Source organism: Panicum virgatum, chromosome 5N (assembly GCF_016808335.1).
Source record: "Panicum virgatum strain AP13 chromosome 5N, P.virgatum_v5, whole genome shotgun sequence".
In the NCBI taxonomy this organism is placed as follows: Eukaryota; Viridiplantae; Streptophyta; class Magnoliopsida; order Poales; family Poaceae; genus Panicum; species Panicum virgatum.
In genome coordinates this window covers 41,686,380-41,712,409 of record NC_053149.1, presented here as the reverse complement: position 1 = coordinate 41,712,409, position 26,030 = coordinate 41,686,380, and the positions used below count along the sequence as shown (strand labels likewise).

General features: G+C 44.4%; 1 protein-coding gene and 2 long non-coding RNA genes across 5 annotated transcripts; 2 read left to right on the top strand and 1 right to left on the bottom strand.

Annotated features, from left to right (window-relative positions):
• Positions 1–3,381: 3,381 nt before the first annotated feature.
• Positions 3,382–4,678, top strand: LOC120677024. Its single transcript, XR_005676089.1, has 3 exons — positions 3,382–3,829; positions 4,233–4,354; positions 4,445–4,678. It is a non-coding gene; the product is annotated as an uncharacterized LOC120677024 (long non-coding RNA).
• A 1,198-nt stretch (positions 4,679–5,876) lies between these two features.
• LOC120676216 lies at positions 5,877–7,409 on the bottom strand. Its single transcript, XR_005675720.1, has 2 exons — positions 6,467–7,409; positions 5,877–6,390 (listed from the first exon to the last, which is right to left on the bottom strand). It is a non-coding gene; the product is annotated as an uncharacterized LOC120676216 (long non-coding RNA).
• A 9,379-nt stretch (positions 7,410–16,788) lies between these two features.
• On the top strand, positions 16,789–24,985 carry LOC120671953 (cysteine-rich receptor-like protein kinase 13). Of its 3 annotated transcripts, XM_039952230.1 has the most exons (14): positions 16,789–16,940; positions 18,294–18,479; positions 18,576–18,837; positions 19,084–19,306; positions 19,394–19,538; positions 20,291–20,473; positions 20,551–20,631; positions 20,898–21,013; positions 21,148–21,262; positions 21,353–21,406; positions 21,535–21,585; positions 21,709–21,741; positions 21,884–21,920; positions 24,753–24,985. In XM_039952230.1, the coding sequence occupies exons 3-14, from the start codon at positions 18,675–18,677 to the stop codon at positions 24,839–24,841; spliced, it is 1,290 nt and encodes a 429-aa protein (XP_039808164.1). In that variant the 5' UTR covers positions 16,789–16,940; positions 18,294–18,479; positions 18,576–18,674; the 3' UTR covers positions 24,842–24,985. The 3 variants fall into 3 exon arrangements, 2 of the variants coding, with proteins under 2 accessions (XP_039808164.1, XP_039808163.1); XR_005673915.1 differs by having other exon boundaries at positions 21,709–21,920; XM_039952229.1 differs by lacking the exon at positions 24,753–24,985 and having other exon boundaries at positions 21,884–22,482.
• Positions 24,986–26,030: the final 1,045 nt, after the last annotated feature.

Below are 26,030 nucleotides of genomic sequence, written 5' to 3'. Positions count from 1 at the left end.
CGGCACCCTGCCCATGTACGAGATGTTGTACAATGTCCTACAGAACAATTGATGAAGTCCGATCCCATTTGGTTCATAGAGGGTTTTCTGAAAGTTTTATCCAAGGGGAAGGAGAAGAAAAAGATTCATTTGATGGCATCAGTGAAGGGGTTGGCAATGAAGATGCAACAGGTGACCGTGACTCTATAAAGGAAATGGTTAACTCACTAATCCGTGGTGCAATACATGGAGAGATCATAGGTAATGAAACAGAAGAGCCAAACCAAAGTGCTAAAAAATTCTTTAAATTATTAACAGAGGCGAAGAGGGAACTTTATCCAGGTTGCAAGGAGGCTACTAAGGTATCTTTCATTGTCAGACTTTTTCAGATTAAGTGCATGTTTGGTCTTAGTAACAGCGCATTAGAGGCTATTATCCATCTGTTCTCGCTACTGCTCCCTAAAGGTCACTGTGTTCCAGACACTTTAGAGAAGGTGCAAAAGGTAGTCCGTGATCTTGGCCTGGACTACCAGAAGATACATGCATGCATCAATGATTGTGTTTTATTTCGGAAGGAATACGCTGACATGGATAAATTTACAACATGTGGTGAGTCTAGATGGAAAGCAGCTAATTCAGTTGAAATGGAGGCGTCGAGTAGTGATGCTGAACTAAAGAGGCGTGTTCCATAGAAAATCTTGAGGTATTTTCCAGTGACTCCTCGTCTGCAAAGGTTATACATGAGTGCTAGCACATCTGAATATATGCGTTGGCATAAGGATGGACTGGTCCAAGATGGAAAAATGCGACACGCTGCTAACTCAATGGCATGGAAGCACGTGGATGAAAAGTTTGAGGATTTTGCTTTGGATCCACGTAATGTAAGGCTGGGTCTTGCATCTGATGGCTTTAATCCATTTGGGATGCTGAATGTGACATACACTACATGGCCTGTGATCCTAATACCCTACAATTTGCCTCCTTGGTTGTGCTTGAAACAACCGTTCTGGATGATGTCAATGTTGATACCAGGGCCAAAATCTCCGGACAATAACATAGATGTATATTTGCAGCCCCTAATTGATGAGCTAAAAGATCTTTGGTTAAGAGGTGTTGAGATGTGGGATGCAAAGGTCAAGAAGAATTTCACTCTCCGTGCAGTGCTGCTTTGGACAATTAATGATTTTCCTGCATATGGCATGCTATCTGGTTGGAGCACAAAAGGCAAGTTCGCATGTCCATACTGCAATAAGGATACTGATTATTTATGGTTGAAATTTGGGTCAAAGCACTGCTACATGGGTCATCGCCGCTTTTTGCCAAAGGGCCACAAGTGGCGCCGCAACAAGATTAGCTTCAACAACAGAGTCGAAACCAGAGAGGCTCCAGTCCAGTTGACGGGTGAACAGGTGCTGCTGCAATATGAAAGCTTTGAGCAAGTGACATTTGGGAAAGTTTCGAAAAAGAGGAAGCAACGTGAGGAAGAAACCAGATGGCACAACTGGAGGAAGAAAAGTATTTTCTTTGAACTACCTTACTGGAAATTTTTGCTTGTAAGGCATAATTTGGATGTGATGCACATTGAAAAAAATATTTGTGAGAGTGTACTAGGAACTTTGCTTGCCATGGCTGGTAAATCAAAGGACAGTGAAAAGGCTCGGCTTGACATGGAAGAATTGGGCATGAGAAAGGATCAACATCCTTTGGTCAAGAATGACAAATACACTTTGCCTCCTGCATTGTACTCTTTGGATTCAGATGACAAGACATTTATGCCAATTTCTTCAAGGTGTGAAGATGCCAGATGGCTATGCCTCTAATATCAAGAGATGCGTGGACGTGACCAGGTGTAAGATTTCTGGACTGAAAACTCATGACTGTCATGTTATATTCCAGAAACTATTACCCATTGCAGTACGTAACATTTTGCCACAAGAGGTTGTTATCCCACTGATTGAGCTTAGTAGGTTCTTCAATGCAATCTGTTCAAAGGAGTTGAGCATTGAAGAGTTAGACAAATTGACGGTTTCGATTAGAGAAACTCTTTGTCATCTTGAAATGGTCTTTCCACCAGCTTTCTTTGACATCATGATGCATTTGCCGGTTCATCTTGCTAAAGAGGCTAAACTAGGAGGACCTGTATGTTATAGATGGATGTACCCAATTGAAAGGTATCTGCGTACGCTTAAAGGCTATGTGCGGAACAAAGCGTACCCTGAAGGTTCAATAGCCGAGGGATATATCTCAGAGGAGTGCATGACATTTTGCTCTCACTTCTTGGAAGACGTTGACACCAAGATTAACCATCCAGAGAGACATGAAAGTGCTGCTGTAAATGAACCACCATGTGGTCTAAGCATATTTGGCAACATCGACTATAGTAAGAAAGGATTTACCCTGGAGACCATTCCTAAGGTATATATGCAGCGTATGAGGTATTGGATATTAACAAATTGTGACAAAACTATTCCCTGGGTCAAGTAAGTTGTAATTTTAAGTTACAGGTCTTTGCATTATGTATAAATATGATTTTCTATTAACTGATTGCATTGGTACCCTCTGCTGTTTTGCTGTTTTACCTGTAGTGAGCATTTGGGTATACTTAGGAAATAGTCAGCCAAAAATGTTGAGCAGCGTCACAAGGATCAGTTTGTAGGCTGGTTCGAGTGTACGGTGATCAAAAATTAATTACAGTTCATCTCATTTGCATTGCACATGTGTACTAGCTAGTTGATGCATAAAAGTATTTTTGTTACTGCTTGCAGATCAACAAACTATATGCAGAAGGAAAAACAAGTGAGGAGATACATGCAATTTCTCAAGGACCAGACGATCGTGCACGTGTTTTCAATAGATGCTTCATAAATGGTTTTCTGTTCCGAACAGCTCAAATAGAGAAGAATCTGAGTACGCAAAATAGTGGTGTTGTAGTCAAAGGTGACGGTAGTGATGGCAATGTCTACTGGTATGGTGTTGTTAAAAAAATTATGCACTTGATTTTCCGACAGGGAAGGAAGTCATCCTATTTGAATGTGACTGGTACGACGTACCTACTACTAGTAAGAGCAAAGGTAGAGGGTTTAAAAGGGACCAGTACGGGATTATCGACATTGATCCAACTCGATTGCGGTATGTAAATGATCCTTACATTTTGGGCACGCAAGCTGAGCAGGTGTTTTATGTGAATGGTGCCAAGAAACCAGATTTGCTTAGGCTGCGTTTGGATATTGGCATTAGAGGGTGGAATTCGGAATTGGAATTGGCTGCCACCAACCGTTTGGATGTCAAACGAATTTGGAAACGGAATCACTAGTGAATACCGCGCGGCATTCGACTCGCTTGCGCGCGCCTCCTCCCGATTCAGAGCCTCCCCCCTCGGTATCGTGAGGCATTCGACCGGTCCTCGTTCGTCTCGTCGAAAATAAAAAGAACCCCATCCTCGAGCTCAAGGTCCGGCCGCCGGCGAGGCCTACGCACAAGATCCGGCCGCCGGCTCTGCCCCCTCCGCCGCTCTGCGGCTCCGCTGCTCTACTCTCCCCCCGCCGCTTGCTCCGTTGCACCCCTCAGCCCCCGCGCCCCTCCCTCCGCCGTGGCTCTGCTCCCCGGCGCCGCTCCCTCCGGCGCTGCTCGGCTCCCCCGCGCCCGCTCCATTCCTCGCGCCCTGAAGCCACCACGCCGCCGCACTGCTCCCTCCGCCGCGCCCCGAAGCCACCGGACCGCTCCCCTCCTACTCCTCCATGCTGCTGCCCTCCTCCTCCGTGTCGTTCCACCGTGCCGTGCCCTCTGCCGCCACTCTGCTCCGACCGAGCAGTGGAGAGGAGACGGAAGACAGGTCGATCCCAAATCTACGGTATGCACATCCAAACAAGAATTGGTATTTGACTCTAGTTGAATTCAATCTAGCAATTCCATCTACATCCAAACGATAGATTTGGTATTGAATCTATCTCAATGCCTAGGCTGTTTTGGTATTGGATCCAATTCAATACCAAGCCTTCCAATGTCGACATCCAAACGGACCCTTACTGTTATAAGAATGAAGCCTAGAAATTTGTTTGCCATGCCAGACCTAGTTCATACAGATAATGAGGGAGAAATCGATGTTGACTCCTTAGATGTCGGAGTGGAAGACATGATAGATTTATGTCGATATGAAGAGTTGACAAATTGGAGTAGGTCGGGGATTGAAGGGGTTACTGGTGATGCATCTGTTATTAAAAAGGCACTTGCTGATTCTGTACCTGAACCAATAGCTATGGACTTGGCGGATGATGAAGAAGACGACACCTCCGACAACTACATTGATGATGGATATGTTGCACCTGTGAGTTCTAATGTTGAAGGACCGGATGAATCATTTTTCATATAATTCTTGGTAATAAGATTTTACTATTGTGCAGCATCTATACCACATCATTAGTTTGCTCGTCCTTCATTTCTTATGACAATCTCTTGTATGTTTCAGGATCACGAGCACCTGGAGAATATGAGCAAGTCATTCGACCTCACCAGCAGGAGCCATCCTGGTTGTGGCCTCTGTAGACGTCGCACTAATTTATTTTTGCAATTTATCCAAATGAATCAGAAAAACTGCTTATAGTTCCTGGATATTTGTTCAAGTGAACTGATTGCATATTTTCCGAAATATATAGTTGTGTTTCTGAATCAGTTTGAGTTTCAGTAAACTGAATCAGTTTCAGGTTGGGTGAAGCTATATTTAGTTTGAGTTTCTGAATCAGTTTGGGTGAAGCTGTATTTAGTTTGAGTTTGAATTTCAGAATCAGTTTCAGTTTGAGTTTCAGTAAACTGAATCAGTATATGCTGTAGCATTTAGTCATCCAGAAATATTTGGTTTTACTGTGTTTATACAGAGTTAGAGACACAACACACCAACTTACTGTTACTCAAGTTGAACTTTTCTGAAAGATCAATGTAAAATAGTCCTAGATCTAGGTTTTCAGAACATATAATCTTTAGTCATGTTCTGCATATACCAAAGAATAAAGCACATGGAAGGAAAGTGTTTTCAACAGAGATGGCACTGTCAGATTGACTCATTCAAACCAAAAATACATATATGTAAGTGAAAAATAGTATACTTGCATGCCGTGAGACACGACCTGAAGGAGTAAGGTAGTAGAGGGCAGCATACCGTGGCACATGCCAAACAGAATAACTTAACTACTATAGATGTAGTAGTAACTAAGATGAAAATTGATGTGCACTGCTTTCCTGCTCAGTTAATCCTATTTGTATTTTTACCAGAAAATTGATGCCCCCGCCACCCGCCCCCCTTTTACTTCCACACAAGCTGAATTATCTGTTCATCTGTTGAATAAGATCCACACCCTGACATGCCACCCAATGTTGCCCCAGCAATTTGGGTCAGTTATTGAGATCCTGAGCCCCACCATTTTCAGGTAACTGATGGTTGTGTAACCTGAATATTTCATGTAACTGATGGTTGTATGTTTGCTCCTGGGCTCCATGCTACTCTGAATTTTTTAGCTAAAGATGCTGCTCTGGACCATTAGCCTAGTTTCAGTTTGCTGATCAACAATGCAGCAGCATTTGTACCTGAATATCTGAACCTGAATGCAAATTCAGCAAGTGCTCTGAACCTGGATGTCTGAAAACTCTGAACCTGAATGTATCTGATAAAGGGTAGCAGATTTTACAATTCTTTGTAACTAAGGGGGAAGACTGGCTGACTGTGTGCTATATATAATCCAAATATCCTACATACTTGAAAAAAAAATGTTATGATACAGACAAAGACATGACAAGTAGTAATGCACGATGAAACATCACTTGTGACATAGAAATGTTATTTTTATAAGGACATCATCAAGAAGCTTGAGCATGCATCTCAGTCTTTCCAGTATGACCCAACTTCGATACAAAAATGAAGCACCAAAGGCACACTGGAATTTCTAGTATTATTCTAGAGTCGGTTCATACATAGAGATAGATAACTGACCATACACACATATATAGAGATAGATACACCATAACTAGGTATATATGTCCACAACTAACCACAGGTCATTACAACTAACAACATTCCAGAACTAACCACATGTTATTATAAATATAGAGATAGCTACACCCTAACTACACTTCATTTCTCCTTTAGCACCAGGGAGCTGCTTCAGGGCGGCATTGAGCTTGTCACTGCACTTCATTTCTTCTTAGCACCAGGCAGCTGCTTCGGGCCAGCATTGAGCTTCTCACGAAGGTCCTTTATCTGCAGCTCGAGGGTATAATACTCTTCCTCACACATTTCGTCCACCTTCGCCTCCAAAATATCAATGTTCAACTGCAGCTCTTCAACGGCTTCACGAAATCCATCAACAGAGTATTTTAGGTTTTCAACCCTGTCAGCCAATATCTTGTATTTTCCTTTCACAACTTACAACACAACAATATATTAGGTAAAAGTCAATGAATCAGTGAATAATATAAACAAGATATTATTCTGCATCACCTTTTTCTTCTGAGAGGTCCCCGGTTCTGTGGTTTGGGGGTTCTTTCCCTTGTGGAGGTTTTTGCCGATGTATTCACCTGCCTCATCAGATGAGGATGAGTCCAAATTGATCCACACATTCTTCTTTTCGGTGCAGATCTATAACATGCACGATTAGTTTGATATACTATGATTTCAAGTTCTTAAAGATGTAATTATGACCTTTCCTGCAGACATTGGACTGAATGAGCTGGAAGTAATGCAAACTCCATGTGATGCAAACAGCTGCAGTTTTAGAAGATAAACCAATAGTTCCAACTAAAACCAATATTCTGGTATTCTTATTTGCTCCACAGAAAATTCATCCATATATTATCCTATTGGAGTAGAAAATTCTTCTCACAAGCTGTCCAATGAATTACGAGGTTCACATATTGATTTGCAAACTAAAATCGCTTTCATAGACAGCAGCACCTCATCACATTAATATAAACTTCCATACTGGGTAATCTAGGTCAGCACCCATTCAATCGAGGGAAAACAATGAGGAAAAAAATTTACCGTTGTCACGGCCTCGCATCTTCCTAGGGTTTGCGCCGACACTTCTTCGGATCCTTAGTAACACGACGCTTGCCTTTATGGCTCACAACGGAGGAGCCGTCCCGTTCGCCGGCACGGCTCACCTTGGAGTTACCGCCAGCTTCGCAGTCGCCGCCACCACTGCGGCAGAACCGGCCCTCCGCATCGCGGAGCTGCCGGCGCTTCATCGAACCCGCAGAGGAGGGGCGCTATGGCACCACGCAGCGGTGGAAGGAGAGGGGTCTCGCTCGACGTCGGCGGGGATGTGGTGGAATCGGAAGAGGAAGAGATGAGTGATGCCGGCGGAGGGATTAATGGGGCGCAGGAAGGGGAAGGCAAAAGACGGGGCAACCTTGTGCTGGCCCATCATGGCCCGTTCTTGCATCTGGGCTAGCCCTTGGGTTATACCAAGTGTTTGTTCATCTTTTTCCCTCAAATTTATGACTATTTTTTCCACTATCTCTATATACGATTCGCGGATCAAAAGAAGCCAACACATCATGCCACGTCATCTAGAAAAATCGTGGCCGTCGATCTGGCGACCAACAGCCGGCGGTTGGCCAAGCCCCTCCTCCCCGCGGCCGCTACCCGCTGGCCGAGGCCACCCGTGCCGGCTCCTCGCAGCACCGCTCGCGGCCACTGCCCGCGGCCACTGCCCGCTGGCCGAGGCCACCCCGCACCGTATCCTCGCAGCGCCGGGCCGACACTCCTCGCGCACGTGGACAAGAGGACAGCGGCCGCGTGCTTCTCCCTCGAATCTGCCAGCGACCGGGGCCGTGCTGCTCCTCGCGCCCACGCCCGCCCGGGGATGGAGCCGGCGGCCACCAGGATCCCCACCCTTGAGGCCGGAGGCGACGCAGGTTGCGAGCTCGGGCAGTGGGGTTGCGCCGGCCCACAGAGAGGCCCTCGTCCGGCATCTGGCGACGCCGCCCCAGATCAAACGAAGTACAACGTTGGCAGAGCGGGCTCGTCGCAGGCAAACTCCAGCCACTACGGTATGGCCCCACAGGGCGGTGTGGGCGAGCTCCAACCCTGGCACAGGCTGGGCTCGCGCGAGCTCCAACCCCCACCACCAAGGGTGCTAGCAGAGATGAAGGCCAAGGCGGCGCCGAGGCTGAGACGGAGGCTGCCGATCACCACTGCTGCAGACTACACCAAGAGAGAGGGAAGGAGGAAGGGGCCTCGACGTTTTGCCGGCCCACGTTGTGAGAGAAGAAAGAGAGAAGAAGATGGCTGAGTCTGGGACATAAACATGGCCCTGGTTGTTGATGCACAAGCCACCGTGTCCGATTCGGTGGCCGCGCACAACAATCCAATCATCTCCTCACTCGATCCGATCTTCGCGCGCGCCTGCCGCCCCGCCGACATTGCCGCCGCCGCGGCCTCCTGGCTTCCGTCCTCCACGGATCTGCTCACAGGATCGTCAGACCCAGGGCCGCCTGCAACCCTGCCTCCATGGAACTTGCCTCGGGCTCCTGCAGCCATGGAACACACCGACGCAGGACCAGATCGATGGGAGCCTGAGTTCTGGATCGATGGGAAGCTAGAGGGAGCAGATGGGGAAAAGAAAGTGTGGTGCGGTGGATAAGAACAGACTCTGGATGGTTCAGGAGGCGACTGGAAAAAGGAAACCAGATGCGTGCCATTTTTTACTCTGAAAATCTGATTTTTACTCCGAAAATCTGATGATGTGGGACTTGTGCGTGGCTTCCAGCTCCCATGGCCAACAATAATTCAAATATCTCGCAGTTGGTTCAAAGAGCTATAAAGGTTGATGTGCAAATCTAAAATCAATTGACGATGCAATCAAAAATTATTAAGAACATGTAAGCATGCATCATTAATACAAATGTTGTTGTTTACGGATGATTAGCTCCCAATGCACATACTTAACATCAGAGATATTACCGCAAGCAGGCCATTGGAGGTTCCCACCAGGATTATTCCAAATTATATTTATCCGCAAAATTAATTTTTGGTTTTGATATGTAGGGCAAACCATTTTTATTGGAAACAATTCTATAATAAGTTCCTTAGTAACCTCCATAATAAATGGAATATACCTAATTGTGATCAAACAAATATTGCTAAGTCATGATATTTACTACCGCTCCATGTTAGACCTGCAAATCTCGGCGCCGGCGACCAAACAAGGGATGGGGATAGGGTCGCGCTGACTTGGGCTACCAAGAATTTTGCGTTCATTATTGCTCCAATGATCCACCCCAAAGGGTTACATTTTCTTAAAATTTATTAAGATATGATAAAGTAGCTGTTTTTAGCACTGTTCTAGCCTCGAACAAATAGCAGTAAGTTGACTACAAATCGTGGTTGTCAATCTGGAGACCAATAGCTGGCAGCTGGCCAAGCCCCTTCTATAATGAATTTCTTATGAACCTTCACAATAAATGGAATGTACGTAATCGTGATCAATCAAATATTACTAAGTCATATATTTACTACGACTCCGAATTAGACCTACGTCCTCGGTACCGGCGACCAAACAAGTGACGGGGATAGGGTCGCGCTCACCCAGGCCACCAAGAATTTGCGTTCATTATTGCTCCAACAATCCACCCCAGAGGGTTACATTTTGTTAAAATTTATCAAGATATGATCAATTAGCTGTTTTTATCACTTTTCTAGCCTTGAACAAATAGCAGAAAGTCGACTACCATTCTTAGTTCTTTAAATTCTGTTTAGGAACACTCTTCTGCCATCAGCTACATATACCCAATCCATCTACAGGATAATATTGTGGGCACTAAAAAACTAAAATTGTATTAGATAAGTACTATATCAATCAGTTGAACAAAACAAGTTGCAAGTAGTTGTTTGAGCTTGATCCATATGCATTATCTCATAATCAAGCAGCCAGTTGCATGTTACGATATTAACAAGTAGAGAGCTGACTAACCATATATTCAATTTATGGTTACTACTCTAGAAGTTCATGTGCCTTCTTAAATTAAACTTTTAAAAATAAAATTCTCTTCATGCCAATCATCATAAAATCAATAAAAAACTTGTCTATCTATACTTTTGTTCCCATCAAATATCATATGTACATCCACTGGCCCCGCGGCAATTCCGCGGCGTTTTCTAGTTTTATTTGAATCATAGTTCTTAGGAATTAAAACTTCCTAATGTGTATAGTTTTTCATATACACGTATAACTTTACATGTATATTGAAACATAGGTTTGTAATGCAAATATTGACATGGTTAACCTTAAGCACATATCGACCTTGAAAATGCATAATTTGACCTAGTCATGCTTGATCACTCACTTCAAAGTATCGTGAAGCTTGATTATGCATAATTTGACCTGGTCAAACTAGACCATTCACTTCAAAGTAACCTTGATAATGCATAATTTGAACTGGTCAAACTTAATCACTCACTTAAAAAGATATCATAAAGCTTGATAACACATTATTTGACCTGGTCAAACTAGATCACTCACTTCAAGTAACCTTGATAATGCATAATTTGACCAGGTCAAACTTAATCACTCACTTCAAAAGGTATCATAAAGCTTGATAACGCATCATTTGACCTGGTCAAACTAGATCACTCACTTCAAAGTAACCTTGATAATGCATAATTTGACCAGGTCAAATTTAATCACTCACTTAAGATAACGAGCTGGATATCGAGCCAGAGTGGCTCGGCTTGGCTCAGCTAGAGTCGGCTGCCTCACCTTGGCTCATTATCCTCACGAGCTAAAACCCGAGCTCGGCTCGACTCGTTTGCCAGCTCGAGTTGGCTCGTATAGCTCGGGAACCAGCTCAAATAGCAGCAACCATGGTTGCGGTCTCGTGTGGAGCAGAGGCCTCGAGGAGGCGTGGAGCGGAGCCTTGGGGCTAGGGCGGCGCACGGCAGGGAGCGCAACACTGGCTGGCCTGGTAGGTAGAGTTGCAGACAACATGTGAGGGAGAGGAGGACGGGAAGGTCGGCAGGTGAGGTGATTGTGCAGTGCCGGTGGGGGACGGACGACTGTGCGCCGCCGGCGGGAGGCGAGCGGGCTAGTGCGTCACGGGGGGGGGGGGGGGGGGGGGGGGGACATCTAGGGAATCATGTGGCACCACCAGTGAATCAGTGATGGGGGCGGGCCACCAGTGCGAGACCGTCCGAGGCGCGCAGGCTAGTGCGTCAGTGGCAGGGGCGAACACCTAGGGAAGCGTGTGGTACCGCCAGTGATGGGGGCGGCCACCAGTGCGAGACTGTCCGAGGCGCATGGGCTGGTGCGTCACCGGTAGGGGCCGAACCCCTAGGGAAACCGGGTTGAGCCGAGCTATTAATGAGCCGAACCGAGCGAGTACGAGCCACGAGTTTTTCGTCCAGCCTTACATATCCATGAGAGAGGTGAAGTTGCCTTCTGGTATATATTTGAAAATAACATTCTTCCGCATATTAGGTTATACAATTTTTTTCAAACTCTCATGTCTTATGATTATCTTACTAACGTATATATTTTTTTCAAAAATTGAAAAGTTGGCTTGCTTGAACTTGCTCGCATGTTGGGTACCACTGATAAATTTTTATTTTGCACATATTTTACTAAGCACAATATTCATAAAATTACATCATTAATCCACTGTGACCCGCGCGTCCCTCCAATTTTTTCAGATAACCGCTGCTTCCCTCCAAATTCTCCCTCCAAAGAGTACCACCCCGCCACGATCCACCCTCCATATTTGCTAGCAAAACCAAACATATCGCTCCTGGTCGTTGTCCTTCCTAAAATCCCGCACTCCCATCTCATCGTGACCGCCTGAGGCTGTGCGAGATCTCCGTCGATGGCGTCTCCTGCTGCTCGCGTCACCGGCGACCAAGGAACTGAGACTGCTGCTGGCGCCACCGGTGAGCAGGACAATCCTACTGCCGCCGCCGCTGACGATGACAAAAGGAGTCCTGTTCCAAGCGCCGGCGGAAGCCAAGAGACCAACCAGAGAGATCCTCTTCATCCTGATCCAATTGAAGGACTCCAGAAAAGCAACGCAATATTGTTTGATCCTCCCCAAACCAGGTAGGCTTTCTGCTATCTACTTGAGGCATTCTTTTTCATAGGCCTTTGTGGCCTTCGCGAGCTCCGTCCTGTGATCATCCTTCAGCTTGTCCTTGTCCACTGGGATGTAGTTATCCTCTTTGACTTCGGACTCTGACATGTTGATTCTAGTCCCACCGGGCATGCCAAAAGATGTATTGACGTGAAAGATCACACACCAAGCCCGAGAGCACCGTTCACCAAGCTCAAACTTCAATTGCTTCAAACCGAGGCGTGCCAGTCAATTTGACCTGTAAATTGATAAGGAATCAACAAACCGTCAAATTTGAGAGCGTATCGGCTGAGTTTCCAAATAACTCTCACGCGGTGTATCGGCAAGAGGCTGTCGATACAGAAAATGACGACAGATTGAACGGGATAAACAAGTATTAAAAATGATCTGCGGGAGATCGGCAAGAAGCTGCCGATATCGATGGCAACAGATGGCTAGATCTAACCGACACGAGCTAGAAAATAGTGCACAAATCCACGAATGTATGGATTTGAGCAAAGCTAAGCTCACAACATATCTAATTGGCTCTGCGAGATTTTTAACGTAAAAGCAAGAGAACTAACAGCCGATTAAACAGATTATGAGCCGAGTAAATTGTGAATAAATCTAGACGAGAAAACAGCGATACGCTAGAGATCAAAGCCTAGACGAATTCGATAACTTTTGAATATATCTGAATGAAGCAACAGCGATACGCCCGGAAGCTAAAGCTCAGATTTACTCGGTAAAACGAACACTTACCAGCAAATAAATTAGCTCAAATGCGAGACGTCCTTGATTAGCATGAAAGAACTCGCAGAAAAGAAAATAACGAAGTCGCCGACAAAAAAAGTAAATTGCAGGAAATTGTAAAAGTTTGTTTGTTGGATATGTATCAATCTTCTACAAAGACTAGGGGTACATATTTATACCCTACGCTAACTGAGTCCTAGCCGATCACGGCAAAATACAATCTTGAAACAAAAGAAAAACTATTCTAAACAAAATACTGGTTGCCAAACCGGGGCCCAACGAAATCTGGTTAACTTAATCTCCCACCGGTCAACAGAATCTCCAAACGGCGAACCATCAGCCTGCCAAATCCAACGCTCCCCTCCAAACAACAACATTTTCTCCTTTTCAACACTCCATCCTGACACGTGTCAAAATCCGGTGTCAACATGTGCTGGCAATGGCTTTGTTTAAGGCTCAAGACAAAGACAAGAAATCATTTCAATTCTGCATTGCTGGAATCTGTTGCGGAATCAATCAAAGTGGCATGAGAAGCGGAAGCAATTGGCAGATCAGAACAAACTTGGTAACAAAAAAAATGACAAACCCTGATTCAAGTCAGGGAATGTCCAACCCTATCAATGTTGATAGTAGCAACAAGGTCAAAGAAGCATAGCGACGGGGTGGGGGTGATGCTTGTGTGGCAGCTTTAGATCATTTTTGGGCAAAAAAGAAAGAGTCTGATGTAGAGAAAGAACAGAAGAAAGAGGAGAGATACAACCAGTCATATGCACTAGAAAAAGAGAGGCTTGACTAGAAAAAAGAAGTGTTCATGCTTAAGAAGCTAGAGCTGCAAATGAAGCAAATAGTCTTGAGATAAAGGAGATGGAATTTCAGTACGCGAGAAGGTTAGATGATGAGAGAATCATGACAGTGGACATTCATTCTTTGCCTCCGAAGCAGCAAGAATACTACAAGATCCTACAGAATGAGATCATAGCTCGTCAGGTTTCAAACTTGCTCTGCTGGACAAGCTTGCTAACTTGACCTGCAAATCTAGTTGCAGCTAGGTGGGAGAATGTTATATTCAATTTGGTAGCTGCTTTATTTATATTTCAGTTAATCTAATTTTTGAATTAATTGTGAAACTGCATTGCAGCTTACAAATGCTTTGATGCATTGTGGAAATGGTACTCTATCGTTGGTCATGCATGGAGTGGCACTCTATTGGTGTTGGAGAGACATCAAACTTATTTAGATTCCCTTTATTAATTCAATTTAAATATAATGTTCAGAGTACTATTCAGCTTGGGTTAAAGTACTATTCAGTTTGGAGCAACATATTTCAACTATTCTGTGTGGACAAGTTTTAACCATATATTGTTCTTATTTGACTACCATTGCTTTGTTGGCAAGATGATTTGCTGCCTATCTCATTAGACAATTATCAAACTACTGTTTTGCAATCAAAGGTCCAGTAACCACAATGGAGCAAATAGTTTTGCTAGAAGGAAGAACTACTAAACTGGAAGTACATGTCAATGAATAAAACTCAATAAAATAAATAAATTCAAAACTTTGTTCTCTTATTATTGATCTGGATGATGTTGGCATAGGTGCTCCATGAAGTCCTCTTGTAGTTGACGGTGAGTTTCATTGTCTCTAATTTTTCTGTGTGTCTCAATAAATTCACCAAGATCAGGATGATGTGCATAGGAAGGTTGTACATTTTCTCCGCCATTTTCGAAACGTTCATTAGGGTCCACTTCTCCCTCATCTTCAATAATCATGTTATGCATGATGACACAAGCTTTCATGATATCTCCTAGTGTCTCCTCATCCCAAAATCGAGTTGGACCAAGGACAATGGCGAAACGAGATTGTAAAACTCCAAAAGCTCGCTCGACATCTTTTCTTACCGCTTCCTGCGCTTTGGCAAAATATGTCCTCTTATTGCTTTGTGGTTCTGGTATAGTCTTGACAAATGTCGCCCAAGATGGGTATATACCATCGGCAAGATAGTATCCCATTGTATAATTGTGACCATTGATGCTATAGTTCACTTGAGGAGCTTCGCCTTCAGCTAGCTTTGCAAATAATGGAGACCGATGAAGAATGTTGATATAATTGTGAGACCCCGGTAAGCCAAAAAAAAAGCGTGCCAAATCCACAAATCCCTAGAAGCAACAACTTCTAAAATAATTGTAGGCTCATGCACGTGGCCCGAGTACATACCTTATCATGCTGAAGGTCAATTCATCCACTTCCAGTGCATGCAGTCTATAGAACCTAGCATACCAGGAAAACCTCTTTCCTCTCCAAGTGCGAGTAGTCGAGCTGTATCATTCTCATTAGGTGATCTCAAGTACTTATTTTCAAAAAGTTCAATAACTGCATTGACAAACCTCCTTAGACTTTCGATGGTAGTACTCTCTGCAATGTGAACGTATTCATCCGCGGCATCTGCTGGTACTCTATATGTTAGCATACAAAATGATGCAGTGACCTTCTGGAAGCAGCTTAGTCCAGGTGTATTAGCTGCATTCCTCTTTTGCACGAAGTAATCATCATGATGTTCTACAGCATGCATTATGCGTAAAAATAGATCCCAGCTCATTCTATACCTACGATGCGCAAATAATAATAAGATGTCAAAATAAAAATGCCACACAATTTAACTGGACCAAACAAACTCATACGAACCTCCGCCGGAATATAGTTGGGGTGTGTGTAGAATCATCCGCTAAATAATCCCGATACATTCTCAAGTGCCCCCCTTCTCTATCCCGATAAAGAACCATATGTCCGGGGACAGAACCACCATGCTTCCGTGTAGGTTGTGAATTACTTACGATTTGAGCAGCGGAAAGAATGAGTTCGTCATCATTGTCCGATGACGATTCAGCCAATAGACTGATAGACTCTGAAGAAGAGACAGATGATGACTCATACTGAAGACACCGCACAATCTTGCCCCCTCCCCTCTAGGCTACGCAAAGACAATAGTCCTTGCTGCTTCGGCGCCGTGCGCATCCGCCGGCCAACTTGCAAGGCCAATTTCTGCATGTAGCTGATTTTATTAGGTCACGGTGTCTTCGCTCCAAGCCTATCAGTTAGTTAATTAGTTTGTTGCCGAGAAAAAAAATCAGGCGTGGACCCATGGGTGGTGAGGTGGCAGTATTTTGGATCTAAATATTTGGAACTGTTGGAGGAGAGAACGTATTTTACATCAAAAATTTTTAGCCAGCTCCCGAAACTATGTTTTGGGACTTTATATTTTAGTCCTTGTTGGAGATGCTCAGGCAAGGCCGGTCCTACCGAGAAGGCTTGGGCATTCGTGGGCTACACAAAAGTTTTCAGTAAATGAGCCTGTACGGCATGGCCCATTCACTTGAAGAGGCAAAACTGGCTCTGTATTTTTCTTTTTGAAAGGAAATGGCTATTTTTCAAGTACCAGCCAAATCGTGTGTGTCTGGGAGCGTATATTTTAATGGCTATCCTATTATGTGAACTAACTCGAGGATCATGCATGGAATCATTTTAATTTCTTAGGTTTCGTTTAGTTTTTTAAGCAGTTGTCATATTGAATGTTCGGATGTAAATTGGAATGTTCGGATGTCAATTTAATATAAAAATAATTGCATAAGTTGCAAGCTTAATTCTAGACCAATCTATTAAATATTAGTGCATAATTAGCAGATGGTTACTGTAGCAATTAGTGGTCAAATTATAGACTAATTAGGCTTAATAGATTCGTCTGGTGATTCGATTTATAAAATTAGTTTGATAATAAATCTATATTTAGTACTTCTAATTGGTGTTTAAATATGCAATGTGAATACATTTCTTTTTGAGAAGGAATAGCTTTCTATCAACTTATTATTATAGGCTCGATAAGATCACCATCCAAGTACAATTGTCCAAGTCGTGTCTGGGTACCTATATTTAATGGCTATCCTATCATGTGAATGAACTCGAGGATCATGCATGGAATCATTTCGATATGCCCGAGACAGCTCTCGCTTGCTGCCGGATCTGCTGGGCTCCTTGACCTGGCTCCCTGCTTCAACGGCGTCGGCGAGCCGTCCTCCTCCCATCCGGAAGGCTGCATGAAGCATTCCTGAAGGTCTCCAATTTTCCAGGTCAGTGACATCGATCGATCTTTTGTATACATAATAAATATGCCAACGCTCTCGCCCTCCGATCCGATCCATACGTGATGCTCTTGGGAACCTACTGTACTGATGGGATCCATGGATTTGTCTGAAGTTTCCTCGCAAATCCGATCCCACGAAACATGCATCTCCTTTGATCTCCTGACAGATCTCACCAAGAAGCAACCTTACAAGTCACAGTTAGTTGTTCCTTGTTCATGCCTGGTTGAGTGCTCATCAAGAAGCACTTCTGCATGCTCAGCCCTGCATGGAGATTTTCGGCTCGTTTCTTTTTTTTTTTCTATATGAATCTCGGAGTAAGGTGCGAAATTGGTCAAAATCTATGAAGTTTGAGTTATTATAAGATCCTTATGCTCCTGCTAAATTTGGATGGAGTTAGTAGCTTTATAGTTGCCGAGACTTTCTATAGTCCGGCCATGGTTGGATGCTTGGTGTGATGGTGTCGGATGTGACTGCAACTGAAGCTTTGATCTTCCCTTTGGCCACGCCTAGTTTTGTAATCAGACTTTTGCCTTGGTGAGCTTAGGCTTGCCGTGGCTTTATACTTTGTTTCTGCACCTCCTCCTCCAATCGTGGAAAAAAGTTCTTATTTTTAGAAAAGCAATTTAAATTTCTTAGATCTAACAATTTCCAAAGCTATTTAAAAACTCGGTGCCATTACAACATGTTCAGAACCTCTATGTAATTTGTGGGGACACCTTTCATATGCACTCAGTAGTTTTAAAACCTTGATTGAAAAACTACTAAGCCCAAATTAAACGTTTGGAAGAAATTATTCTGAAATTTCATTTACCATTGCAAACCTTTAGAAATATTCAAATAATATACTGCACCGTTGAAATTGTATATCCTTATATGTTGATTGTTTCCAGAAAACATAAAACATACAAAATATTTATATTTGATTTTTGTTTCGTTGTATTAATTATAAATGACAGTATGGTTTGAACAGACTAGATTTAATGTTGGGTCTGCAATTGATATAAAACACATTTCAACTGAAACTCAACCATTCTTAATTTCCCCCTTCCACCCCGCCAAATGTAGCACAATACATGTCAGACTCACCATCTGCGCCAGCAAAGCTGCACATTCCCAACACATTCCGTGTTGCAACTTAGATGCCAAATCCGCGCTCCCATGGATGTCAAAGATGTTAAACCCAATTCATTATTCTTGCGATTTTGTTAGACAGGCTACCACAATGGTCTAGAGATTATATTAGTTCCATTTCAGTCTTTGTGATCATACTTCTGTTACTAAGTTTCCTGGAAACGTTCACATAGTTAATTCTGGTTCTTGTCTGATTGGAAGGTACAGTTACATGTGATGCGACTATAAATGGAGAGTGGAACCAGTGAAGACAATCTCTTGGAGTTGGAGCTCATTGTAAACAATCCACGAGCAGAGCCGAGAAAACTGTCACTACGACTTCTAGAAGACATCACGAATAATTTCTGTGAAAAAGAGATTATTGGAAGGGGTGGGTTTGCAGCTGTTTACAGGGTACGGGCAGCTCTCAACTGTCCTTAGTCCTGATCATAGTTGATCTAAAAGCTCATGCCCGTGCAGACTTCTGACGAGACAACGTTTTGACTGCAGGGGTGACTTAAGAGTGGGACGACAGTGGCTGTTAAAAGACTGTTCGAAACGTTTGAGGCGAGGGATAAGGAGAAATTCCTGCAAGAAGTTGATGCTCTGATGGCAGTGAAGCATAAAAATATAGTGCGATTCCTGGGATACTGTTATGTCGAAGAAATGGAATATATCGACTTTCAGGGTCGTAAAGTCATGGCTGCGGCACCACAAAGATTTCTCTGCTTCGAGTGTCTGCCGAAAGGGAGTTTTTACCCGTATATCACTGGTATGTTTCTTTACATCTTATTTTAATGGATAAGTCCATATATGTTTTTTCACTCAAGGAATATCTGTCAATTTTTTTCAAGGAACTGAATGTCTATTCCTAGCACTCTGGAATTTAAGAATCACTACCGATCTGTATATTAACATGTGCTCTATTATTCCTCCCATGCATGTTCTTTATTCATGAACCAAGTAGCGTTCAAACAGTAAGGAGTCCAACTATCCTAATAACCCTGCGCACTTGCAGATGCACGTCGGGGACTCGAATGGAAGACGCGCTACCGAATAATAAAGGGGATCTGTGAGGGTTTACATTACCTTCACAGTGAACAAATTGTTCATCTAGATCTCAAACCTGCAAATATACTATTGGATGACCATATGGAACCAAAAATAGCTGATTTTGGTCTCTCGAGGTGCTTTGAGGAAAAACAAAGCAAAATTATAACTTTAAAAGCTTGTGGAACACCGTAAGCTAGCGAAGCACCTTGAAAACATAATATCCTTTTATTACATTTCATTTGCTTTCTCCTAAGAGCACAAAATTCTCAATGCAGGGGATACATGGCACCAGAATGCTTTACCGGAGTAATCACATTCAAGTTAGACATATATAGTCTTGGTGTCATAATCTTGGAGATGTTAACAGGGGAGAAGCCTGAGGTTGAGAAAGGGCAGAAGGGGCATCCTGAGGTTAAGGATGTAAGAACAATTGATATGACCATCCAGATAAACTTAACCTAACTAGCTGATTAAGTCCCAGCAGTATGCTTGTGCGACACTATACAACTATAGGGCAAATAAAATGCATTTTGCTAAAACAAATTGTAAGGTCTGTAAATAGAAATCATAGATGTATTACGTACGCAACTGTAAAAGCCATAATCAATTGATATCATTATGTTCTGATCTCACAAACGAAGTAGCACAGCCCTTCCTCTCTTTCTTGATAGCGGGGCAATTTAAGTTTTTTTTCTGCATTTCTCTGATATTTCTGAATGAAGGATTATCAAACTGATTTGGACAATGACATTTTTATATTTATATACACTAACTTAAGCATGAGTATGCATTATGCGATGGAGTAGCAATGCAAACATAAACTGATGCAGTGATGAAAAGAAATTTTAGTGTTGTCTTAAGAGACACAGCGCTGCAATCAAATTACATGAAAAATGGAAAAAAATTGGATAAACTAAGATCAGCACACATTATTATTTTCAGTATAGGAACTCTAACTGTGCTTTTATCCTTATGTTCATAGAACGTGGAAATGCAATTTACGTAGCATCACACCAAATTGTGTTCTGTATAATTGGGACAACATTTGTAGATATAGTTTGATGTCTATATGGATTTTATTTGCAAACAGTATCTAGTATTCTCTTTACATGTGCTACACATTAATTTTCTATTTCATCTGGAAACCCTAACTCATGATGGCAATTCTGTAGGTACTTGAAAGTTGGAAAAGTAGGTACAAAATGTCACAAGGTGACAATTGGTTGGAACATGCTGTAAGAGTGTGCACTGAGATAGCCATTAAGTGCATTGACCCTAACCCAGAAAAGAGACCAGAGATACATCATATAATTGAGACCCTTGTTAAAACTGAAAGCACATATGGTTTTATCGAGGTAAAATATTTGATATACAATTCTGAATCAACTGAAGTAGGTTATTACCATTTTTATATCTTGAAATCTTTACGTAGGATGTCACCCCTATCTCACTGAACCCCAGGGAGCCAGAAGCTGAAGAGAAGCCACAAAAATCACTTAATGTGAAGCAGCAGGTTTGTTATTTGTTGATTACTACTTTATTCGTTCTACCTTTACTCCATAAAATTATGCAACTTCTTTTGTTTCTTTAAATCTTTACATAGGATGTCACCCCTATCTCACAAAACTCACAAAATGTTGTTAATCACTTCTGTTTCACAGTTTGTGAAATGTTCAGATGAGATGTGATTGGACAAAAGGATGCTTTGTGCTTGGAATCTGAAAACATGTGCTTGTTGCATGATCTAGTTGAAGTTATACCTTTTTTTAATTATTGCAGGCTTTGCTGCAAACTGAAAGGCAAGCAACAGAAGCTGCAAAACGAGAACATGCTGAATCTGAACGGAGAAATGAAGAACTAACTAAAATTGAGCAACTTCAGGAGACTGTCCAGAGGTGTGGTCTAAATAAGGTTCCAGAATATCATTAATTGGTTTCACTTTTTACTCTCACCTATCTAATATTTTGATTAGTGGCACTGTTTTCATTAAGAATAAATGCTTAATATATTTTTGTTAAAATAAAACCAGGCTGGTGGAGAAAATGACCAACAAGGAGTCTGAGAACCATGTGCTCCGCCAACAGGCTCTTGCAATTTCTCCTGCGGCAAAATCATTAGCTGCATATCCAAAGTCTCCTTTCCAGGTATGCTTGGTTCCTGCTTACTACAGTCATTCTGTACATTCATATTTGTTTTCTTTGTGGTGACCTAATATTTCAATCCAACTATGTTAGCTGAAAACTCCGGAGAATGGGAATTCTCTAAATGGAGAAGTGAAATCATCACCAGTAAGTCAAAAGAACAATGTCAAAAACACTTGACATACAATTCTGAAGTAACTGATACTAGGTGATGACCGTTTTTATTTCTTGAAATCTTTACATTGGATGTCACCCCTATCTCACAAAACCCCAAGGAGCTTGAAGCTGAAGAGAAGCCACAAAAGTCACTTGACGAGAAGCAGCAGGTTTGTTTTTTCTTGACTACTTTGTTCGTTCCACCTTTGTTACCTAAAATAATGCACCAGCTTTGGTTTGATCGTTATAACAGTTGTGATTCCATTTCATCATATATGAATTTTCTACGCCAGGAAAATCAAGACCTCCTGACCACGAGTGAACTTTTAAAGAAAGGGTTAGTTGGATCCATGCCACTACAATTTCTTGATATTGGATTTCATGTTGAAATCCATGCCATTGAGTGGCATGATTTTGAACATGAAACCCAATTTCACGGAGTTGTGGTGGCATGAATCGAATTTTCCCTTAAAGAAACTGTCAGAAGATCTGGGATTCTCCATTGGTAAACCTATTGCAGCTTGCCCTATCTACTGGTGTAACATCCTAGATTTTTTTTGGACTGTTATTATTGTTGTGAAAAATATGGCTTTCAAAAAAATTTCGTGTGTGCAATTAGCTAAGATAACTATAAGATTGTGTTCTATGACCCTTTCTAATTCTTAGTAATTTAAAATTTAAAATTGACCGCTAGGATTATTTAAATATAAGTGTGATTTTATTTGGAATTTATTGGACTTATTCGGATTTATTTGGATAATTTGAAATTAATTGTGTTTGAATTGAGTGGATTTTAAATTTGAATTGTGCCATTTGAATTTAAAATCAATTGAAATCTAAAATCAAGACCCTAAACTAACTATCATACCTGACCCGCTAACTAATCCGGCCCCCTAAATAGCCTAATACCTACTCGACCGTAACCCGGATCCAGCCCAATCCCATAGCTCGGCCTAAACCCAACCCAAACCCACACACACAACCCAGCCGGCCCAGCTCGGCCTAGCCGCATACCAATGGCCAAGCTCGGCCTTCCAACCTCGTACGTAGCCAACACCAACCGCGCGGCCTGCCTCACGTCCCAACATTCACAGCCCAGCATCGCGCGCCGACCTGATCTGCTTCGCCCGCGCCCCTTTTTTCCCCTCCCTTTCCCTCTCTGAGCCTATGACGAGTGGGGTCTACTCATCAGCTTTTCCTCCCACCTCTCATCGCTCCACCCCTCTGCCCGCTCCCCTCTATCTCCATAGCCGGTCCAGCTTGTGTCACCTCCCCTGCATCGCGCCTTCGTGGAGGGAAACCGCTCACCCATGTCACAGCCTCACGCCGCCTTGGCTGCTCGTGACCCAAATCCTAGCCATGCATGCGCCAATGGATCCTGTTGTCCGTGGATTATGGATCCCCCTACAAGACCCCAAGCAGCCGCCGTCACGACACCCTGGACCCCTTTGGGTTTCCCCTCTCCCAATCCACTACTGCCATCGCACCGAGGAGGGAGAGAACCGGGGAGAGAGAAGAGAAGAAGAAGAGGGAGAGAAGGGGGAAGAGGAGGAGGAGAAGCCGAGCAAGAAAGCAAGATTAGTCAGAGCCCGAAGCCAAGGAGCTGTGGAGGCCCGAGGCCGCCACCAGATCTTGACGCCGCCATTCATCATCATCGTGCCAAGCAGGAGGAACTGTCGAGCCGCCATCGAGAGAGCTTCGCCCAGCCTACGCCAAATGATGACACTGACGCTGCCATACTCTCTGCACGGCACGGACCCCTCCGGCTTCACCTCGACACAAAGCCGCCCTCAACTCCGTTCAGCCTAACTGGTGAGTGCGCTACCACCCCCTGTCACCCTAAGTCCCTAATGCTACCGGTGTGCACCGTGCCGCCGATGAGCCCTCTAGTAGACAGTCCTAGGGTTCCCTATCCTATGTTCTCATTTCCAGGGACCTCACTGCACTGCCACCGTAGCCTAGACCTCGACGTGGCATGCCACGTTGCGCCGCTACCGCGAGCCTCGATTGCCATATACCTTGGGCATGCTTGAACCAGAGCCAAAGGGCCACAAGACCACGCCTTTACCCTTGCCCATGCCCAGGTTGAACCCAAGCTCGCTACCGCCCTTGTCCTGGCCTTGCCACTGCATCGCTGCCGCGGGCCTGGAACACCAGTGCACCACGTGCAACATGGCCCCGTGCGGTCCTGGATTGCCAGGGACCCGCGTGTGGGCTCGGCCCACACTCGACTGGCCGAAAGGTCATGCCTTTTTGCCGGGCTGCGCCGGAGCAGAGCCGCTCTGCCTAAACGCTGACACGCCAGCGCTGTGCTATGGCCCCACCATGGCGTGGTGACCGCGCACGGAGCTGTTCTAGCGTCGCCACCGACGCATACTGCCTTGCTGCCGTCGCATTCTGCCTTGCCACTAGAACCACCACCAAGACGCTGCATCACGATGCCTGCAAGTGCCTCTGCGGCATTTTGTCGAGTACCTTGCAGGCAGCAGCTAAACCACACACACTCCTGCACATCATGGCGAATGCACGCGTACACAAGCTGATCCGCACCGAATCTGGCAAGCCATACCAGATATGGGAGAGAGAGGCCGGCAAATGGGACCTCCCTGTCGGAGAGTGAGAAGGGAGTAGAGAGAGGGAGAGACTGACAACAACAACAAGAAGAACCAAACCGGCCGCCGGTCCGGTGAGATGCTAACCTGGCTTGCCAAGCCGTTAAGCCTCTAGCCAAAAGCCAGCCCACGTGGCCCAGCTGGCCTGTGAGCCACCGGCTAGGCCGACCTGAGAGCCGAGACGAGCCTCTAAGTTGACCTATGAAGCCAGGCCAAAGTGGAGTTGGGCCGATTGAGCCGGCCCTACACTTTCGACCATCAACTGTGCAATTACCGCTCTTGTCGTTTTCTTTTAACCCAGCTGACAAGCAGGACCCACCTGTTAACGAGTCGGGTCACTGAGAGTGGACCTCACTGACCCTTTTGACCATTGATCGTTGACCGGTCAATATTGTCGTCAGCAGGGCCCACTGTAGTCAACAGCCTAGACCTGACCCACTGGTGATGTCGTGCTAGCATCCAGTGCAACTAAGGGCGGCCACGTGTCACTATGTGATTAATTGTTTTTCTGTAATCCTTTTATTCATTTAGAAATGGTTTTTTCATCAAAAATTCATAATAAATTAAACTAAACCTCCAAAAATTATGAAACCAATTTACTAATTCTTCTAAAATCATGATCTACCTGATAGAGTAGATTTTGGTATTGCTTGGGTCTTTTGTGGTTATCTTTTTGGAGTTTATTTGCAATTAGGCCCTCATTATTTACTGTATTTACATATTAGAATCCCCGGACGACTACGAAGAGATCTACTTGGAAGCTGAAGATGAGTTAAAGGACGTTGCTCGAGGTTCACACCCATCATCAATTTGAATACCTATTAGGTATTGCTTGCTAGTTATGTTACTGCTTTACTTTCTGTTATGATGGAATGAACCTGCATAACCTATTTGTATGCGTGAATTCCTTGTATTCCTATGTTTACCATGATGAATATACAAAATGCTTTGGCTACAATTGTATGTGTATGTGTTGGGATGGTGGTATATTCTTGACGTGTGTGGAGATCCTTTTGAGGAATAGGTTGTAAGAGTTTTTTAGCACCGGCTAGTGATTCTCATGGATGTGCGTTTAGTGGCGGATGGTAATGTAGGAAGACACAAGGATTTATACTCGTTCGGGCCGCTCGGAAGCGTAATACCCTACGTCCAGTTCGTGCTGCTCGTGTATCTTGCACTGGTTTGTAGTAGGGGTTACAAACGGTCGAGAGAGGGTCGAGTGCCCCAAGTCTCTAGGATCGGTGGGAAGGAAGCGTGTTCGTGGCTCTCGTCTGGTTAGAACAATTGATGGCGAGAACTTCCTGGAGTTCCGCCTGCCTCTTTCCCAACAGCGAGAGCGTGCTCTAGTGGCGTGATTAGTCGGGCGTTTGATCATCCAGAGCTCTCTCTCCTCCCTCACGTTCTTGTTCTCTTCCCTTTATACGACAGGGAAGAGAACGGTGTACTATATATATATATAGAGAGAGAGAGGGAGAGAGAGAGAGAGAAAGCCCTCATGGTGCCTCCTCCGTTGCGCTGGTCGCCGCCTAACCCTGCCGTCGACGCTCTCCTCCTCCACGGCCGGGCCCATCTGATCCCATGGTCTGCGGAGCGGGATACACGGTGATGCATTGGTCGTGGTGCAGCACGCCCGGCCCCTACCCTACGTCCTAACCCGTCGTAGGATGTGACGAAGAGGGGCGCTCCACTATGCATTGTGTCAGCATAGGCCATGGCAGAGCACGTCTGGTCACCTGTCAGCCCACGCCACTGTCAGACTCGTGCGACGCGGGTCGTGGTTGGCCGTGTTTCCCTCTAGGTTGGGCGTGTTTCCCTCATTCGCCCGGTCGTCTGACGATGTGGGACCTGTTCCATAGGTCGGGCGAGGCGGGGATTCCTCCCCTAGGTCAGGTGGGAGGAAGTCCCCTTCTCCGGTCGGGCGAGGCAGAGCCCTCCCACGTAGGTCGGGCCATCTGTCGCCCCTGTCCCCATCAGCTCGCCTGATGGAATGGCTTGGCCGCCTA

What these genes read in the sequence shown, in the direction of transcription:
- LOC120671953 (XM_039952229.1), top strand. Translation starts at nt 18,675, where the DNA reads ATGGCAGTGAAGCATAAAAATATAGTGCGATTCCTGGGATACTGTTAT. An exon ending in GAGAAGTGAAATCATCACCA is followed by an intron (nt 21,407 to 21,534) that starts GTAAGTCAAAAG and finishes CAAAACCCCAAG; the next exon opens with GAGCTTGAAGCTGAAGAGAA. An exon ending in TCCTGACCACGAGTGAACTT is followed by an intron (nt 21,742 to 21,883) that starts TTAAAGAAAGGG and finishes TCGAATTTTCCC; the next exon opens with TTAAAGAAACTGTCAGAAGA.